The 21,973-nt window shown below is 36.6% G+C and overlaps 1 protein-coding gene across 11 annotated transcripts in view; it reads left to right on the forward strand.

Moving 5' to 3' along the window:
* Positions 1–21,973, forward strand: part of Klhl13 (kelch like family member 13) — a 170,321-nt gene that overhangs the window by 121,846 nt on the left and 26,502 nt on the right. For all 11 annotated transcript variants that reach the window (XM_075957363.1, XM_075957362.1, XM_075957356.1 and 8 more), the window contains one exon: positions 16,038–16,179. In XM_075957363.1, coding sequence (XP_075813478.1) covers positions 16,038–16,179 — 142 coding nt within the window. The remainder of the gene's footprint in view (positions 1–16,037; positions 16,180–21,973) is intronic.

Genomic DNA, 21,973 nt, shown 5'->3' on the forward strand with positions numbered 1-21,973 from the left:
TGGAACTCACAAAGTTCTGCCTCCCAAGTGCTAAGAATACAGGTGTGTGCCACCACACTTGGCCTGTGTAATTTCTTAATGTGCTAGTCTACCCCAGTTCCCCGTGGAAACTAGCTACCATGGACAGTGCTATAGCCAGCATGCTCCTTTCTGCACTCTCCACGGGTACTTCTTTACTCAGGATGTTTAATATTTTCTTGAGGATAATATTATCCTCTTGCTCAGTTATATACAAGCACTCAATAAAGATTAAAACTCCCCATTTATTAATTTTCTATTGGTTTACTATTGAGTCAATGTGTACTGGTGGCCTCAAGCATCACAAATGTATTATTTTACGATTTAGTAGATCATAAGTTTGGGACTGGTCTCAGCAGGCTAAAATGCAAGTGTCAACAGGGCTGAGACTCTGGGGGAAACCTGTTCCTGTTCATTTCCTGTCAGTGATTAAATGAAGTTCTCTGTGGGTGTAGGGCTAAGATCTCCATTGTCTTGCTGGCCATAGCTAAAGGAGAATTGCAGCTTCTGGAGGGGGAGGGAACGGCATTCCTTTGTTTTTGACTGTCCTCCATCTTAAAAGTCAACAAGTTGAATTCCTTTTTTATTACTCTATGACCTACTCTGTTTCTTCATTTAAGTACCTATGTAATTAAATTTGGCCACCTGAGCAATACAAGACAGTTTTGATATATCAAGGTCCAGAATATTAGTTTTTTTTTTTTTTTTGGCCTTGAACATGTCCACATCCTCCTTTTATCTTTAACATGTTCACAAGTTTCTGGGATGTAAATCTTTTCAAGTGTCTACTCTAATGAATCTAGATCAATAGTCATACTAGGCTTGTATAGGGATTGTAAGAAATTATTCTATTTAACCCAAGTGATATGCACTTTGCATTCTTACAACTAAGCTCTTTTAATCTGAATAAACTATATTTATCTCTGGGTAAATAATTTTCTTTCTGTGTATTATAGTAATGTAGATGTAACATAGGCAGCTCTCAAACCCTTGCAATAAGACTTAATGAAATTATTATTAAAAATAGAATTGTTCAGTTATAGCCTTATAATCTGGATTTGTGTTGAAAGCATCATGAGAACACTACACAAGAACTTTTTTGTGTTCTGATTCTTGCAAACATTGGAAAAATATTGATGACATCAATTTTTCAAGTAGACATAGTCACATAGAATGCAGATAAGAATATGAACATAAAATGCTAGTCATTAGAATTATATTATTTATTGGACGTCATAAAAAAAGACTAGGGTGAAAAGATTTCCACATCTCATGTCTCATTTTTAAAATTAAGTAAGCAGTAGTCGTATATCTTAGATTAAATAGTGCAACTCATTTCCTTAATAAGATTTGATTTAAGAAACAGAGCATACAAAATGATTCTGTTGACATCAGTGCTGTTGAGAAATTCTTAGAGTGAGGACATAGTGCAAGTCGGTTGATGTAGCTGCATTATTTCCTTGACAACCTAAACTATTCCACATTTCTAGTTGCCTTCAAAAAGCATTTAATGTTTTTCAATGAATTGTTCAAAATTGGTAGAAATAAAAAGTTTGATGGAAAACAATCACAACTAGAAGATTCTTACACATCTCTGGTTTATACCAGGGGTGCCGAGAGCCTTTTGGAAGGCCTTTGTATGTGTCAGTTAAAAACACACTTACTTTGGGTTAAGACTCAACAAAATTGAATGTAATTAAAAATTTTTAATGTATTTTAGAATTGCCAAGCAACAGCATGTGTGATTGATAGGCTTTTTTATGCCCTTTAGTGCTAGGTCTCCAGTAGGAAAATGAGAAAGTATTGAAATTTGAGTGTTCTTTAATTACCAATTATTGAATGAAGTTATAGCAGTGAAATAACAGCAGGAGAGTATAATCTGTCCTTTTGTTGCTGAGTTTTAAACCTGATTTTTCAAGTTGCTAAGGCCTGAAAAGTACTGTTACTAAACTTGAAGCCAAATGAAGAGACGTTCTGTACTCAGATCCAGTTACCTAGCCCTCTAGACACCTGTTGTAAGGAGGCTACTATGACTGCCCTGACCGAAATAATCACACAGAAACTATATTATCTGCAATACTATTTGGCCAATAGCTTAAGCATATTTTTAGCTTGCTCTTATATCTTAAACCCATCTCTATTAATCTAAGTAATTTGTTATCCTATATACTTTAAAATAATCACTTTTACTCTATTTCTGTTAATGCTTTAACCTAGCACTGATTTTTTCTACAATTTTTAGATCTTATTTTCTTGGCTGTATTACAGTTAATGTTAAAGGCTAGTTCACAACAAAGCCTCAAATAGATCTCTCTTTATAGATATTCTCTCATGTTGTATTCACACTTGTATTCTCTCATGCTATAGTAAAATATTGTCCCAATTAAGTTGTTCTACCTTATTTTGAGTAGAAATGCAAGATAATTGAGAATGAAGTTTGAAGAATATATGCATGCTCTAAGTTGTAAACAGATTATCCCATTCATGATGTCTTAGCACAACTCCCTATAAAAGTGTTTCTGCATAATCATTTCTGAAAGGTTTATGACTCTAAAGAAGTTTGTGGACCTGTAACCAAAGTTTCATTTTAAATAGACTGGACATCTGGCTCATATTTTTCCATAGTTATATTGTCAGAGTATATTTAAATTGATGCAGTTAGAGCCTGCTGCTTTGGAAATGTTGTGTTATATTGTCATATCATTATAAATTTTGGCTTTGTTTCATGTAATTATAATTTCAGGTTACATTTTTTAATAACTACTATTGTTTATTTATCAATGTATCTTTGGAGATGGCCAGACCTAGAATAAATAATCATTTTTTTTAAATTGATGTTTTATATGCTGAATAAGAATGAATACCCACAGGGCTGGAGAAAAGACTCATAGGTTAAGATCAGTTGTTGCTCTTCTAGAGGGCCTGAGTTAGATTCTCAGTATTTACATGATAGCTAACAACCATCTGTAACTCCAGTTCAAGGTGTTGTATTGCCTTTTCTGATCTTTGTAGGTACCAGGCACTCAAGTAGTGCACAGACATACCTGTAGGCAAAACACCCATACAGATTTTTTGAAGGAAGGAAGGGAGGGAGGGAGGGGAGGATACCCTTAGGGACAAGGGAACAAATTTCAACTAAGGTTGTGGTGCGGGAGAATTGTCTGTATTTTGTCAATCATGTTTTAAATAAACATTGAGTGGCCAGGCAGGAAGTACAGGCAGGTCAACCAGATAGGAAGTAGAGGCGGGGCAATGAGAACAGGAGAATGCTAGGAAGGAGGAAGCTCTCTCCTCCCACTACTGCCCAGACACTGAAGAAGCAACATGTGATCTGCCCTACTGTGAAAGGTACTGATCCACATGGCTAACATAGATCAGAATAATGGGTTAATATAAGCTACAAGAGCTAATAAGTAGCCTGAGCTAATGGGCCAATTAGTTTATAATCTTATGGAATCCTCTGTATTTTTCTTTGGGGCTTGCCAGCTGTGGGGAACTGGGCAGGACATAAACCCCAACAAACAGGCCCCTTCATGTTACAAGGTTGGGTGTTGGTTTACGTGAATTATACATAAAATTCATTGGTAGAAAATAGTAAGCATCTGTTATAATTTTATGTAATTTAATCAACTAGTAATTATTTGTCTGACTATGATGGCTTAGCAAGAAACTACCCTGTCTGATATTTGTATTTCTATTTCTTAATATGGAGATGCTCCATAAATGTTGAATATATGGCTGACCTTAGAGAGAATAGTTTTTGGACTGTAACCCCGTATAGTTCCTCTTTACATCATAGTGTTGAACATTTCCATTGGAGTATGTAGTACTACATCATTGTCTTATTAGATGATAAGTTGTGGCTCTCTTGTCTAGGAAAGAGACTACCCCCAAATCTGTATTCTGTGCATCATTGATAGAAAATTCCATGGTGCTGACCCAGATTGACAGTAGTTTCAATAAATGCAATTAGCCAAGGACCAAAATATGTTACCATATTGTATCAGGTTGTGATTTGGTTAAAAAAAAGAAAAATAAAGTTATAGTCTTTTTAAGATTGCAAGTACTCTTATCTTTAAAGGTTATTTGACCTATTTCATACCTTTTGTCTTTACTGGGAAAACTTTTTCAGACAGATTGATATTTTTTTACTAGTATAGATACATTTAAATAATGATTTGTTTTGTGTGTATAGTCTAGCAGAAGTTAAAATGAATCTGAATAATACTTAAGAGAAAATATAGTTTTGTACTAAGAAATCATCCATATTTTTTATGTTATGAATTTTATACACAGAAGAGCTTCTTAGTAATCACAGAAGCTTGGCAGACACCAGATTGAAATTAAATGAATTTCTTCTTAAAATACTTGTATTCTTAGAAAACTTCATATATGTACACAATGTATCTTGATCTTATGAACCCCTCACTCCTCACTAGACCCTCCAGTATCCAGGTCCACTCTCAGCACATCATCCTCTCAACTTTGTGTTCTTTTTTTAATTGATGTTTTTATAACCCAATGAATACAACTACTGCACTGCCTGAATATTGTATAGGGCCCTCCACTGACATATAGGAAATCTACCTGCTCACACCCTTCAGAAAAAAGTGACTTGTCTTTCCTCTAGCTGCTGTCAACTCCCAGTAGCTCCGCAACTAGGGATGAGGCCTTGGTAACCCTTCCCACATCTTCCCTGGAAATTTTACTTGTCTTGATCTTATGCAGCCAATAGCAGCTGGTGTGAGTTCATGAGTGTAGCAAGCATGCCATGGCCAGAGGACAGCCTTTCCCAGCGCTCTTCCCTGTCCTTCCGCTCTTACATCCTTTCCATCCGTTCTTCTGTAATGTTCCCCGAGCCGTGGGTGGGGGAGAACTTGTTAAGTGGCCTCTCTGTTGCTGAGAACTCAAGCCACTCTTCCTAGCACTCTGAACAGACTCATCCCATCCTGTGATAAGAAACTTTTTTGACCAAGGTTGAGATCCGTGCAAACCGATGTGAGTCTAAACATCCAATCTTTTCAAAATAGTTTGATGACATTACCATTTTAAACAAGAGCAGGTTCCCCTCTAGGACCTATGATTTCCCTAACCTTGAATTTTTCATCAGGTTTATAGTACCAGGCATGAAATGCTTCATGTGAAACATGCTTCTTAAATCCAATCAAGAGAGAAATTGGTTATCCCATAATAGTCATGCCGCTATTGCACCAGTGGGCACATATTTCCTGGCAGGTTTGCATTGCAATGTTGGGTAAGTCCACTGATGTCTTTTCTCCTCCTAGAAACCTCGAAAGCACCTTATGGCACTATAAAAGCTAACCAGAAGTAAGGAAATCTCCCAGTTAGTTTGAGGTTGATTTTTTTTTTAACCAAAGTGTGTGGTATCTTCAGTAGCAGTAGTTCTAGTAGGCAAAAAAAGAGCAGTGGCAATAGCCTGTGTTGTTGTAAGTGTCCTCTGGGGTCTCCATGATCAATAATAATAACTCAAAGGGTAGTAAACTGTTCTTGGCAATGAGACCTTTATTTAATCACCCATTTTTTTGTGGGAGCATTATCTACTCCTGGGGGATACCTCTGGAGAAAGGTTTTTAAATAAATATAATATATATAATCTTTAAAAGCTAATAGATTTTCATGGTCTGGAGAGATGACTTACTAATTAAGAAGCACTAAGGACCCAGGTTCAATTACTATCACCCACATGGTGTTTCAAAACCATCTGTAATGCCTTCATCTGGCCTTCACAGCCACCTAACATGCTCATGGCATATAGATGTACAGGAAGACAAAACACTCATACACATATTAAAAAAACGAGTAAGTTTTCATAAGGCTTCTTCATATCTCTTTCAAGGTTAACCCGTGTCCTATCCCTCTTTCTTTCATTTCCCTGATCTATCCCTGAATATGTGATGGGAAAGACCAGTGCTGAAAATTGTAAATTAAGTGAATTATTTCCTAAAATGTTTAAGATTGTTTTTCCATACTACATCGCTAAATGGAGACGAAAGGCATAGCAGTACCTGATAAAAAACAGCACACTCTGAAACAAAATATCTCTTAATTTATAATATAAATTTAAAGTTTTTTTATCCTCTAATCAAGACTCTTCATTATGAGCTAGTTGGGATACTCAGTTAAGGAGGACTAGTCCCAGATATCTTGAAGCAAAGAATGTAGAGGTGAGTTTTTCTTTAACAAATTGTGCTTAACTGAATACTACCTTTGAGCTATGAGATAGCTTTCTGAGCTGGAAGAACAGTTATCTGTGAAAATACTAAACAACAATACATATCAAAATTGATCATTATAAATATAGAAAATGGGGATGACAGAAATGTTTTGGTGATGGCAGTTGACTTTTAGCATCCAAAATATTTAGTCTTGTGTCACTTGGTTGCATCATAACAGGATATATTTGAGATTCCTGACATTTGTTCTGATTGACTAGGTTTCCAGAAAGGATCATTGGGAACTATGTAATCGAATTCATTTCCTTCTAAAATACTGTAGGCGTGTGAAAAGATTTGAAACTATTACTTCAGAGAATAGCTCATGAAGATATAGCGAAGGTAGTAGGTACTGTAGTAGGTACCATTTTCTAACCAGTGGACAAACTTTTAACCCCTCATTAATATTCCCACTTCCTTGATGATTCGTTTCTTTCTGTGTGCTTCTCACCTACTTTGAGAGTCATACATTATAATTTGCATAAAAATCCGGTTTAATGTTCTGTATATAAAGGAGTGAAAGAAGATTCTGGCCCATTATCTTAAATTAAGGTGGTATTTTATTAGTACTTTACAGCATGCAAGCAAAAGATATATGCACATAAAATAATGAAATAATAAAAATAAGTTGAATATAACTGGACAATCCAGAAAATTAGGTTAGGCTTTTCACTTTTTTTTTCTACTAGACTGATGATTGGTTGTAATTTGATTTTGGTTTATGGGGTCCGATTTCTAAATACATATTGCAGTTGTATAACTTGAGTGTTTGAATAGTTAATAAATGAATTCTAGGCAGGTAAAACCCAATTTATTCATAGTATGGATCTCTTATTTAAATATGTCATAACATAATAGTCAAATTTCAGAATTGGCGAGCTACCAATAATAGGGTAAAATGACACTAGGTGACAAATCCTCAATAAGAAAAGAGTTTCAGAGCAAGTTGGCTTGATATTGAAGCAGTTGGATGTGCTTTCTACTTTATTCATTGGGAATTGATAGAAGAGAAGCTAAGTTCACAGTTGCAAGTGTACTGAGGCCTTTTGATAGCCAGGCCTGATTGACTAGTGGCTGGAGATTAGAACATTCTGCCAATAGATTTGTGTATTACTAGAGACTAAATTCTGTGCCTCTGTATTGTATACCTCTGTGTATGATAATTGGAGTAGTTGCTGTTTCTCCCAACTGACTTGTACATACCGCCATTTTTTTATACACATACCCCTGTCTTATTTAGGGTCTCTTCTGCTGTGAAGAGACACAATGACCATGACAACTCTTATAAAGGAAAACATTTAATTGGAGTGACTTATAGTTTCAGAGGTTTAGTCTATTATCATCATGACAGGACATGGCAGCACGCAGGCCAACATGGTGTTGGAGAAGGAAAGGAGAGTTCTACATCTGGTTTTTCAGACCTCAAAGCTCACGCCAGTGACACACTTCTTCCAACAAGGCCAGACCTCCTCCTAATAGTGCCACTCCCTAAGCGTTCCAACATATGAGTCTATGGTCGACCATTCTTACTCAAACCACCACAACCCCTATGTGCAATCTCTCCGGGTTTATGGCTATCTAAAGTTGATGGGCCCTCTGGATGAAATGTTTTCTGTGTGTCAGGAATGGGATGAACAGTCACTAATTCATTTCTTCACTTCCTGTTTTATTTTTACTTCAAGATACATAGTAAATTCTACCTATTCCCTGTCATCTACAATCCACCCACCCACACCACTCATTCATCTGTTTTTCCACCTAGTCACCCACGATCGACCTATATGCTCATCTTTTTGTCTCCAAAATATTATTATAAATGTGAAGAATAAAAATAATATAAGAACCAAACTTCTCAAATAGAAGAAATGTTTGTCAAGGTATATGAAATGATGAAATTTAAAAAGTGTTGGTGTTTTAAATGATAAGAGCAGCACAAAGTCTTAAAATATGGTAGGTTGAGAGCAAAACCATTAATTTTAGAGTTGCTCAAGGACAGGATTGAAATATTCAGTGCAAATGCTTTTTGGTTTGGATAATTAACTTTCATCCTGTTACAGTTATCTAATGGAGTATCATTTGTCATTCCATTTGTCTAGCCCAATTCCCTCATCTGTGTCATAGTGCTATTTTTGGGATTATGATAGTCAGCATTGGAATTCAAAATCTGTTCTCTTCAATGCTGGTATGTTCTTTTAAATGTAGTAATGTAAAAATCTCCCAAACTTGTTTAGAATTATGATCCAGGAAGTAGTACTCCTTACTAATTTTTAAAAGATTTATTTTATTTTCTTATTTATGAGTGTGTGTGTGTGTGTGCGTGTGTGTGTGTAGGTGCTCTGGGAGGCAAAAAGGGGTGTTGTATTCTCTGGATCTGGAGTTATAGGAAAGCTTTGCTGTTTCTCCTGTGGATGCTGGAGATCACACTCAGGTTGTCTGGAAGAGCAGCAAATGCTCTTAATTACTAAGCTATCTCTCTAGTCTTGTTTGTTACCTTTTCTGTGAGAGGGGAACGAGGCCTTTCTGTGTTGTCCAGACTACTCTCGAATGCCTAGGCTCAAGACATTCTCCTATCTCAGCATCCCAAGTAGTTAAGACAACAAGCATGCTTCACTGAAGTTGGTTTATTGTTAGTGTTATAAAATGGCATATTACTAATTTTTGCACATATGTAGGGTTCACTGTGGTATCCCTATACACACATATAATGTACAATAACCAGATCAATGAAATTGGTATATCTAACCCTGGATATTTATTTTGTCTTTATTTTGAGAATATTAAAAAAAAACCTCACTAGCTATTTTTAAGTCTTCAGTTAACCCCCATCAGCCCTAGTTATCCTATATTAGAAATCATTTTGGACCTGTTCACTGTTCTCTCACCATCATCCTCTCCCACACCCAAAGCAGGGGATTTTGGATGCATGTAATTAAACCAGAAAATTCCTTTCCTCCAACAGAATGTATTATTATGATATCTTTCTTGTATTTATAATAAAAGCCTTTAAATACGAATCATTGTACAGTCTCTACTCTCTATTTTTAACTTTAGCCCTTGTGTAATGGAAACAATGTTGGCTCTAGGTTTAGGCATGGGTTTGGATTCATAGTTATGATATGTATGTGAAGCATTAAACTCCCCGGGCTTCAGTTCCCAGTCTTGAAAGTGGGATTGTCCTGAGGATTAAGTACCACATGAGAATGTGCCTGGCACAGTGCCTAGTACACAGCAGGTGCTGGGTGAATGATCTTATTCCTATGTTATTATGGACATCAGCTACTTGTTAGTGGAATTCTATTCTGAATGTGATGGATATATGCATGTGAGAAGCTTGCACTATAGTCTCTTTAATTTGAAATGCCATTTTCACATATGCTTATTACTTTGGTTATTTTTCTTTTTCTGGATGCTTGAATTATCACGGCAGAAACAGAATATTGAAAACACAGCAACCATTGATAAAAATGAAAATGTTGCCTATGCAAAAAGTTTTAGTAGAAACATTTCTGATCATTAATAATAGATCTCACATATAGTCATAAAAATAGAAATAACTCATTAAAGTTTTGCTCTTATGATTTCTTTTGTGCCTAACCTTATTAAGGAGATATGTTGTCCATATATTATTAGCCAGCAATTAATGTATGCCTTATTCATACAGGCTGCCATGATATTTGTAGTTTCCTCATGTAATGATACTTTAAGTGATATGTTAGTTAGTAGACTAATATTTCAATTCTTGAAGTAGTATGGATTTTTCCCCTTTTAAACAACTGTATCAGACTTATTTATTTTATTTCGGAAGCTGAAATTTTTGTTTCTGATTTTAATTTTGTATTTCTCTAATTTTTATAATGGTGAAAGCTAAAGTGAATGAGTATGAATACCCAAACATGTCTGATTTATTATTTAGTTTTTGTTTGGATGGGTAGAGGAGGAAAATATTTATTAATATTTTTAACACCCAATTCATACTTCGAATCTCTCTGAAAACTAGTGGGAAATGGATCCTATCATCTTAAGTTTTTGATTCATTTCTTAAGGGTGGAAGGAAATACCTTGACAGATTTAGCTCTCAAATTCAAATGAGTATGAGAACAGGTGGCAAAATTTCTCCTCCACCTGCCATGCAACTTTATCACAAGAAACGTTTCATTTAGCAAATGCTGCTGTGAGCAGACACTTCTCCACTTCAGAGCAGACAAACAAATGGAAGGAGAGTACTTCTTTGAAGAAAACCCCTTTCTTGATTTTCTTTTAAAACTGTGAGTTTGCAATCTGTCTTTTCTTTTCCTGAGGGTTGGGTTTGGAAAGGGTGAGTTGTTGACTAGATTAACTGGTCTGCTTTCTGGTACCGTCAAAGCTGTCTTGGTTACTGTCTTGTTGGTGTTGCCATTCTTCTATGCAGTAACTTTTGGGGATGATAATATTATTGACCTGGGAACTTCAGATATTTGTGTTATACTTTCGGCACTAACTGAATCTTAAATCAAGTGCTTTGTTGTAGTGAAACTGTGTGATTACAATACATGTTAGATTCTATATGTATAAGGAAATGATGGCAAGCCAAAAGTTGCCCTGTGAAACTAACCAGTAACTGAGTAGAGAGAAACAAGAAAACTGTTGTTCATGTACTTTAATTTTTTTCTGATTCATGTTTTTTTTCTGACAAATTCCAAGCAATGCAAGAATGTATAAGGCAAAATATTTCCTCCCAATGTCAGTGTGCTATTCTTTAGGTGATGTATGTTAAAAGTGAGCCGCCAGTGTATAAGTTGGCATATATAACTTCCATACCAGGAAAAAGCATCGGGTTTTAATGTATTCGCATGATAATAATTTCAAAAGACACTAAACTATTCTTTTTTTCCTCGACATGACAGTGAAATGTCACCTTCCTCGGCATTTGCATTTAAAATAGATCTGTGTTTGTAGTGATAGAAGCCACGAGAATGAAATGTGAATTTTGTAACTTACGAAGATGCTACCTCAATTTCCAACACAATAGGATTGGTTTCAGTAGTTAGTCTTTTGGATGTAGAGATTGAGGACTGTTCAGAGGGAGTTTGTGAGCTTGGTCTAAATAAATGCAAATTAGACGTGCCCTCCCCTGGAGCATATTTGTGATTGGTATAGCACAATGTGATTGGTATAGCCATTTGTAAGAATACTCTGTTATTTACAGAACTTTGGGCAAATGAACTTACTCGTCACTGTTCTGTCTAGGAAACATTTTAACAAGAGTCACAGGGCCTTCTTTTGGTTGCATTCTCCTAGGACACAGATGTAGTGCGCAATCCTTCATTATCATAAAAAAAGAGAAAAAAAAAAACTGGTCTAGTAGTAGTTTTTAGATGCCTTTTGTCAAATATCCATTTATATGAACAGCTCCACGTAGACCCCAGGGACTTCATGCATGTCTGCGCTAGTGAATTTGAGAGTGTGTCTTTGATAATTTATAGGTTTAAAAAATAGACACTTTGCATTGATTTGCATGTTCTTGAATACTGAAGACATTGAACAATTTTATCTGTTAACTATTTATACATCTGCCTATATGAATTTGTATGTTTGTATTTATTTACATATGTTTTCCTTGAGGTTCTTGTAAAATATGGAAAGTTTGAGACAAGATTACAATGTTGGTATTGCTTAGCAAAATACCAGTTGCTTAGGATTTTTTTCTTTCTTCAAACAACAGTGTAAGTAAATGCAGTTATACGTTTAGTTTTTCACGTCTGTGGAGGTCTTAGTAAAATGACATAGAGAACGCCTCCTCTCTAACCCACAGCTCTCAACAACAGCAGCAGCAACAACAAAACTGTGATGATTTTCTTCGCACAAGCACATTTGGCTGGTTCATGCACATTTTGTGAAAGATTAGGTTTACGTTCGGTGGTTCACTGCTGTTTTGAAAATAAAATGTATTCAGTGTGCAGGGTTACTTTGGTAGTCATACATAGATTCTAATGTTATAGCAGGAAGATTTAAGTTTTAGAAAAACTGATGAAGACATTGTCTCCTCTAAATAACCTTTTAGTATTTATAAAATGGCAGGATTTGCTCAAGATTTACAAGACTGTAACTTTCTATGTTAAGGTGAATTCAGTGAACAGTTGTTTTAAGCAGAATTAAGATATTGTTTTTGTTATATAAAATATAAAAATCTTTTTACATAATTATCATAGAAACATCAGTGCTATTATCTACGGATCTGTGGTAAACACTTGAGTTTTCAGGTGTTAGGAATGAGGAGAGCTGAGGTATTCTGTTAAAATGGCTTTAGCAGATTTAGTGGTAATTAGTAATCCCCACTGTGTTTTTGTAATGCTAACATTACTTCGTGGAGTCAATCCAAGGATTGGCAAATATTTAAAAGATGAAATTACTGGATAAACACTTCATGTGAATGCAATCCCTCTGTCCCAGGGTTTCTCAACCTTAGTACCATTGACATTTTTTGCCTGAGAACATCCTTGACATACAGAATTGTCCTGTGTACTGTGCTATGCCTAGCAGCATTCCCAGGAGATGACAGTAATTGCCTACCCCTCCCGCACTTAGTTCAGTGGAAAATGTCCACAAACATTGTCAAGGGACGTGTGTATGGTAAGGGGCAGGGATTGGAAGAAAATTTCCTTCCTTTCCTCTGCCCATTGAGAACCGCTGGCATGCATATTGTTTTAACTATGTGACTTGATAATTTTTTTTTTAAAAAATAGTTTTTGGTCTGGAATTTTTCTGATAAACAGCCCCTTAACATAACATGCTGTAATTGTAGCCTGGGCTTTCCAGAAAGAGAAAGCTATTAGTTCCTTACAGAGCCGAAGAACAATGCACTTTCCTTGTAGTCTGTAAGTTTAATAAAAAAGAAGCTAGACGGGCATATTGAGTCTCCTAAGAAGGTTGATATGACATGTGTTGTTACTGGCACAAAAATGATAGGGAGTGTTTTGAATGTTAAAGAGTCAGTCTCCCCGGTATTCCAGAAGCCAAGTATGAGGGCTTCTCCAGCTTTTTAAGTAATTAACCAGAAAGCCAGCTATCTCCTAATGCCACGAAAGGGTTGCATTTTCATATAAACCTTCTCAATTTTGAGAGCAAGGAACAAATGACAAGCAAACAAGTTGTTACTTGTAGTTTATTCAAAGAAATGACTTCTAGGGTGTGTCATAAGGACAGAGCAGCTGCGGCTTTCCTCCTGTCCTTGTTGGGAAAATGATAATTGATGGCCATTTAAGCCCTGCATGATAAAGAGATGTCTTTGGAATGATTCACAGAAATGAGATTCCATATTCAGTCACAGGACATAAATTAAGTCTCTCATACCAGGCTGTGTGTAGGGAATATAGAAATTAATAGCACAGTCTGCTTGAATTTTCTATTAAAATAATTTTAGATGGATAGATATATTCTGGGTAGCGACGTGCCTCACCATCTATTTCTGACTTTCCCAATTGATGCTATAAATTCCAGTGCCTGTCTACAAACATGTGTATGAGTATTTTGCACACTATGTAAATTATATATATAGTATATCATTCCTTTTAAAGCTATTTCTGAAACTTTAATGGAAGGCTATGTTCATTTTCTTTTATGCTTGTCAAAATCTTATTTGAATTATTCTCTATTAAATATCTATGAGAGATGAATAAAACATGGTTATATTTTATTAATTCATTTTTCATTATATTATGGCTCTAATACTGTTCAGAAGAATTGATGTCACCCTTAAGGCAAGAATTCCTGCTAATTAGTGCAGGATTTAAAAGCACTTGATTGGTGCTAGTATTCAAAAAGCAACATCTTTGTGTAGAAAGTAGCTATCGTCTTAAAACTCATATAAAAACTGAGAAGCTCGGGTTATAGATATTACAGGAAAAGGGTGAAATCTTTGATACTGGATATAGTCCAGCTAAGAAATCACATAATTTAAATTTCAGAAAATTATAGATAAGGGAAATTCTGATCGAAATTCTTTCTTTTCCTAATATCCATTTAACAGTATCTATCATGAATGCACAAACCAAACCAATTCAGAGCCAAGGACTCCTTGTTCTTAGGCACATGATCCAGAATCCACTTTAGCTATGTAGAGTTAAGGGTACAAAAGGCCCCTTGTAAGAAATAATGACAGATCATTCTAGGGTGGTCATTTTTAGTATAATCTAAGGAAAGCCCTGTAACTATCAACGGTTTCATTAGAGTTTCTGGTAATGAAGTGTCTTGTTGACTCCACATTCTGCATTCCTTTCTTATGGTCCTTGGGGGGAAATCTATTAGTTTAACGTATTTTATTTACTTATGTTATCCATGTCTTTGAAAAGATGGAAATACTAGTAGGAAACAGTTGTTTCTCCAGACAATCCCAAATTGCAAAAAGAAAGCTAAAAAAGAGATAGGGGCTGCAAAGATAGTTGAATGGTTAAGAGCATTTATTGCTCTTGCAGAGGACCAAAATTTGGTTCCCAGTGTTCACATGGTAACCCACAAGCATCAGTAATTCTCTTTGCAGGGGATCTGATTACCTCTTCTGACCTCTGTGGGCACCAGGCACGCTTGTGATGTATAGACCTCCATGCAGGCAGACATTCATACACAATAAATAAAACATAAAAAGAAAAGAAAGGGAAGCTAATAATAAGAACTTTTGTATTGGGTTGTCTTAAAGTAAAAGCACTCATGATGTGGGAGTGTCATATATCAATCGGTTGATTTCATTGGCTAAGTAATAAACAAACTGCTTGGGCTCATAGCTTAGAACATAGGTGGGAGGAGTAAACAGAACAGAATGCTGGGAGGAAGAGGAAGTGAGCTCAGACTCGACAGCTCTCCTCTGGGGGCAGACGCCTCAGAGAGACACCATGCTCCCCGCTCCTGGGAAGATGCACGCGATGAAGCTCCAACCCAGGATGGACATAGGCTAGAATCTTCCCGGTAAGCACACCTAGCTGTGCTACATAGAATATTAGAAATGGGCTAGTCCAGGTGCGAGAGTTAGCCTAGAAGAGGCTAGATAGAAATGGGCCAAGCAGTGTTTAAAAGAATACAGTGTCCGTGTAATTATTTCGGGGCATAAGCTTAAGCTAGACAGGCGGCCGGGGTGCCAGGGACATAGTCCCGCTGCTCCTATTACTACACACTCACATGGGTAAAGTTCTTGGCAAGTACTTGATAGAGAGCAGTGATTGAATACATCAGTTGCTAGTTTTCTCTTTCTAAAATTAGGTACTTGAAATTCAACATAACCAGGAAGGATATAATTTGATAGCATTGCTATCTGAATAGCAAAATACACAAAGCAAATAATGTCACCCTAAAAGTTCCTTGAGACTATACCTTAAAACTATCTTTTGATTGATTTCTCAGTTTATTTCTACATTTTCTGTTCTTGAAAACCTTTTATTTTTTGGTTTTCAAGACAGGGTTTATTTTGTGTGTGTGTGTGTGTGTGTGTGTGTGTGTGTATTTGTGTAGGCACGACTCTCTTGGAACTAGCTCTGTAGAGCAGGCTGGCCTTGAACTCACAGAGATCTGCTTGCCTCTCTCTCCTTCATAAGTGCTAGGATTAAAGGTGTGTGACACCATTGCCTGGATAGAAAGCATTTTAAACATGTGGATTTCTTCTATGCTACCAACAGGTAGGATTAGAAGGCAGTGAAACGAGCCTCCGTGTATTCTGTAGACAGATGATTGTCAGCAGGAGCTATTTACCTAAATAATTTCGTTGCTATGAATTATGCACATTTTCATTTTTCTTTCCTTCTCATTTAAAAACTCTTTCAGATCTCTTGTGGAAGAGGAAGACCAGCATATGAGACTGTCCTTTGGATGCAGCGAAATGGGGTTCTCTGCCCATTTGCATTCTTCCAAGGCAGGAAACACCCGCATCTTTACCAGCAATACCCACAGTTCTGTGGTGTTACAGGTAATGTCAACTACCTCTTTGGCGGGATTTGTAAAGTTATGAACCTTTCAGTAGCTGTTGCTGTTGTTTTGAAGTGCGGGATAGCAATAACTGGGGAGGCTGTTATTATGTGGGGATGGAGAGGGAAGGTGCATGGCAAATCTCTCTTTTCAGCTCAGCTACTGTTGTTAACATAAAATTTCTCAGAAATAGAATCTGTTACTTAGAAAAACAAATAAAACCCTACCAGTATAGAAATCTTGACCAAAAATGCATTCTTGAGTTTAAAACCATTTCCACAGTTTATTGTTTTATTTGTGTACAGAGTATCTTGATAGTATGTCACTTGATTTTTAAATTTATTTTTTTTAAATTTCATATATGTATACTGTTTTTTTATATCATTACCTCCTGTTTCTTTTCATTTCTCCATAAAGTACATCCTGTTTGCCAACATTGACTCTAAAGTATATTATGTCAAAGCCAGAGGGAAAAAAATCACAGGTTTCCTATTGTTAATATTCTAGTTTCTCATCTGTTGGGCAGTCATATTTATCATAGTCCTAAATAGCATACTTACTTGATATCTCAATTCTCATTCGGCCATAGTGGGTGTGGGAGTAGGGATGGAGGCCACTGCATACAATCCCACTGATAGATGTAAGAATGAATAACTAACATGAAAGGAGGGGACCGGAAGTCAAAGGATCCCAAAGGGCAGGGATCTGGGACTATTTTGCACAAACATTGACATTCTAAGTGACCTTACTCATCCCTGTGGTCATTGATGAATGAGAGAACAGTAGAGTCCTTGATGGCCTTAAGTGCCTTCAGACAGGTTTAAATTCTGTTCGTCTTTTTGCTTTTTTATTATATTTATATATGCATATATAAATGTATCGTAAAATGAAATCTTCCTATGTGGATATTATGAATCTATTTGATCAAGAACAACTACCCTGAAGTAGTACATATTATAATGAAAGATGATGCTTATAATTATTGTATAATCTCTCTTTGGTGTAATGTCTCAGGACTTCATTTTCCTTATCTAGAAAATGTGACTACTGATCAGGACATCTTTATATTGCCTTTTCTTTCCAATCTATAAATCCTGAGAGATGAGTTCTAAAGTTAGTTGTTCTTTGGGTGGTCCTCAGTGGAAATATAAGGGTTCAGTCTTTTGGCATCTTTACACTATATGTAATGTAAATGTTGACTTTTCCAACCCATGTGAGGAGATAATAAGGGGTTAAGTAAATATCAAGAACATACAAGAAAGTAACATACTACTTTAATATCCTTGTACTAAAGAACAGTTTTAAAATACTGGGGGGAGCCCAGTGGTGGTGTTGCACACCTTTAATCCCAACACTCAGGAGGCAGAGGCAGACGGATCTCTGTGAGTTCGAGACCAGCCTGGTCTACAAGAGCTAGTTCCAGGACAGGCTCCAAAGCTACAGAGAAACCCTGTCTCAAAACAAACAAACAAAATGCCGGGAAGAAAACCAGAGGCATCCATACTGTGCTTGTGAACCTGCTATTTTAAAGCGTTAAGCTGAACAGTGATCACTACTGTAGTTCATAGCTGTGATTCTCAAATTTTAGTGCGTGTTAGGATCATCAGAAGGACTTGTTAAAACACTGAGCATTGACTCCCAACCTAGGGATAGTGAATCAAAAAATGGGGTGTCCTAATAATCCCCATTTCTAGCAAGTCCCGAGGTGATGCTCTACTCCAGAGAGTATATGTGCAATCTTCACCCACCACAGGAAATTTGTTCCAGAACTCATCCCAGGGACCAAAATCTTCTCATGTTCTTTATGAAAAGTAGCATAATGTTTCCCTATGACCTAAATATATCCTCTGTATACTTAAAAGCATCTCTAGATTATTGACTTAATACACTACAAACACTATATAAATAGGTACTGTACCGAATTATTTCGGGACAGATGACAAGATTGAAAGTACCGAAATGCCATGTTCAGTATATATACAGCCATTCTAGGGTAGACTTAACTATACATTTCATCCTAGGTTGTTCAATTTTCAGATAAGGGACCCACACAGCATACTGAGGGTCAACTGTACAGTTTCACCACGGTATGCAGACTAGAATCTTCTTCCACCAACAACCATGGATTCTTTTCTCCATGTATGAATAGATGAGATGATAGATACATTATAAATCATTGTTACAGCAAGGAAACATTTAGAGTAGCTTAAATGTTTCCCCGTTATCTTTTTGTCATTTAGTTGTATACGCCCTGCACTCAATACACAGATCTATCCCAATTTTTTGTTTGTTTATTTGTTTTCAGACAAGATCTTGTTCTGTAGCCGAGGATGGTCTGAAGCTCACTATGTAGTCTAAGCTGACTTTGAATTTAGGCAATCAGTTCTGTCTCAGCTCCCTAAACAAAATTCTCAAAAGATAAATACAAATGTCCGAGGAGCATTTTCAAAATGTTCAACATCTTTAGTCATAAGTGAAATGCAAATTAAAACTACTTTGAGATTTCATCTTAACCCAGTTAAAATGGCCAAGATCAAGAAAACAAATGGCACCAAATGCTGGTGGAATTACAGACTGGCCCAGCCACTGTAGAAACAGTATAGAGATTTCCCAAGAAGCTTCAAGTCAATATACCATATAATCCAGCTATTCTTCTTGGGTACTCTTACTACAGGGATGCTTGCGCCTCAGTGTTCATTAATGCACTATTCATAATTGCCAGGAAATATAATGCACAACAAAGATTGTGCATTTGCACAATGGAATATTATTTAACTGTTCAGAAACTGCCTTTAATCCCAGCATTCGGGAGGCAGGGGCATGTGGATGTCTAAATTCGAGACCAGCTAGTCTACAGAGTGAGTTCCAAAAGAGTCAGGGATACACAGAGACATGCTACTATTATTCTGCTAAATTGACTAAATTCTGCTAAATTGACTATTATTCTGCTAAATTTTGTACTAAAACAACTTCTAATCGCCTATTGCTATACTCATAGATTAAGTGTATCTCTCAATCCTTACCAGAAAAGCTACTTTATGTACTGTTGGCGATGAGCACAGAGACTAACAACTGGTCATTGTGCACCTAAAAGGGGACTAAACACTCTTCAGACCTAAATTAGAAATCCATGTCACACCCCTCCCCCAGAGTTTCAAGGATTATCCTGAAAGATGTGGGCGGGCAGAGTGTAAAAGCCAGAGGCAGGCGTGGTGGATGACTATGAAGAAGTAGTGTTTTCCAGACACAGTAGGACAAATGCGCATGTGAATTTACAGCAGTTGTAAAGGTGTGCCCAAGACTGATGCAAACTCAAGAAAGACAATATCCCAGTATGTGGGTGGGTGGGTGGTGGTGGGAGTCAGCACCAAGTCTCACCCCTAGCTGAGATGCTATTAGCATTTGATAGCTGCTGGTAGAGAGGGACCTTTGGGTAAGTCAGCTGCACTCCTGAGCAATGAAAATGCAAATTGAAGTTGATGAGTTAAAGGGGAACAAAAGCAAAAGAAGAGACAAGAAAGGAAAAGCGAAGTCAGGAGGGTAGAGAGGTGGGGATAGTTTGGAGAGGGTTGCAGGTGATCAGCATACATTCTGTGGAATTCTCAAAGAATTCATAAAAATATTATTTGTAAAAAGTTATATTCCCACAAACAGATTTTTTAAAACCAATCACTAACAGGGAGAACCTTTTTCTAATTTTGGATGCATGGTTGTCAAGGGAATAAGCCAGAGAAGTGTTTAATATATAAATGGTATCGTTGTGTTAAAATTAGCAACAACACAAAACCGGCTTGAACAGGCATCAAAAGTACCGCCAAGGGGAATGATCCATGGGGAACAACCAACTGTTTTAGGGAGTCTCATCCTGAATGATTACCCATTTCCTAACTGTAGTGAGAATATCTTGGTCCTTCCAATTCAGCCCAAACTGGAGTTCCCATTATAGTACACTGGATAGTGATGTGACTTTGAGAAAGTCACTTATCCTCTCTGGACCACTTTCCTTATTTGTAATCTAGGTGAAAGATATGAAGATTAAATGTCACAGTTTATGGAAAAGTAAGGTGTGTGACAAATGGTTCTTTTCCTCTCACCCAAGCTAAGCAGAGAGGTTGTCAGGGGAAGAATGTAGCTGATCAGAAGTGATGGGTACACCAAATAAAGTATCCATCTGGTTGGCCTGAGTGACTCTAGGAGATTAGTCATCTTTATTAAATAGGCTGCAACAAATTAGGCTGTCACAGTGCCTAGAAAGACATTTGATACGTAATCAGCTTGGATTCCTAGATCCTTAGGCAGATCCCAGGAGAATCCATGATGGAGTTAGCAGTACAAATTACATGTGCGAAGTAAGAAGATTACCCAACATTAACTTAAGGAGTGATTGTTCAAAGTGGAGGCTAATTTCATTGCCCCCCTTTCCTTGACTGCTACTGTATCTGTGCTTGCTTCTCATAGAGCCTTCGGTTCTTTGATTTTTCCTTATTATCCCAGGTTGACAATGCCTCTCTTTTACTATGCAGTCCTTTGATGATAATTCTCGGTATCATATGCCTTCAGGTACATTTAATTTTTAAATAAGAGCTTTTATTGAGATGCAATTCATACACTGTATAATTCACCTAGTTAAAGTGTGTAAGTGGGCTTTAGACTCTTCATAGGATTTTTCAGCTATCATTATTCCTGGAAGATTATCATCTCAAAATAAGAAAACCTGTATCTGCTAGCAGGTACTCCCCCTCTGCTGACAGCCCCCTCCTTATCCCTAGGTAGCTCTGTCTAGTCTAAGCATTTCACACACACGTAGTTATCAAATATGTGGTCTTTGTGACTAGTGTCTTTACTTATTATAAAGTTTTCAAGGCTCATTCATGTTATAGCATGCAGCATACTTCCTTTCTACGACCAGACAGACTGTATTCCCATTGCATGGATGTATTTTGCATGGATGCATTTTGTTCACCCATTTGTTCATTGATGGGTACCTGGTGACTTCCAGCTTTCAGCTTATGGGCAATGCTGATAGGATTATACATTTTCAAATATTTTTATTTCTTTTTTTATGAGTTTAGGAACAGAGTTGCTAATTTTATGCTCTGTGGTAATTTTATGCTCAATCTTTTGAAGAATTGGCGGGGTGTGTGCTAATGTAGCTGCACTATCTTATACTTACACTGAATTGTGGGCAGTGCTGGTTTCTTTATAGTAAAGAATATATGTAGCACATGCTCTTTGACATATAATACAGTCAAAGAAAGCACACAGTACATGCTCCTTGACAATTGTTTAGTGTTTTTTTAACATGGCCATCCAAGGAGGTATGAAGTTCTACTTATGGTTTTTATTTGCATTTGTCCAATTTTTAATTATGTTGAACAGATTTTCATTCGTGCTTATGGTCATTTGTATGCCATCTTTGGCAAAATGTCTATTTGGAATTTTGACCCAGTTTTTAATTGGGCCATTTATTTTTCCAATATTCAATAATAAGTGTTCTCTTATATAATGTAGATACAAATTCTTATTTCATAATTAGTTACATGACATTTCTCAAAATACCTTCAGTTTTATGTTCTTTCATTGTTCTGTTATGTTAATTTCTAATCATTTGTCCATTCAGCCATATACCCCTTTGCTTGGCATTAGCTTAGCAGAGTTAATAGAAAAGAGGGTCAAAGAAAATGTGAGCATGACTTTCATCATCCTGAAAAGTTACACCATTCTTTCACATATCATTGTTCTTATACTTCTTTCCTCTCCTGGAACACCCTTTCTTTTCTTTATCTGTCTCCCAT

The sequence above is a fragment of the Microtus pennsylvanicus genome, chromosome X (genome assembly GCF_037038515.1).
Source record: "Microtus pennsylvanicus isolate mMicPen1 chromosome X, mMicPen1.hap1, whole genome shotgun sequence".
In the NCBI taxonomy this organism is placed as follows: Eukaryota; Metazoa; Chordata; class Mammalia; order Rodentia; family Cricetidae; genus Microtus; species Microtus pennsylvanicus.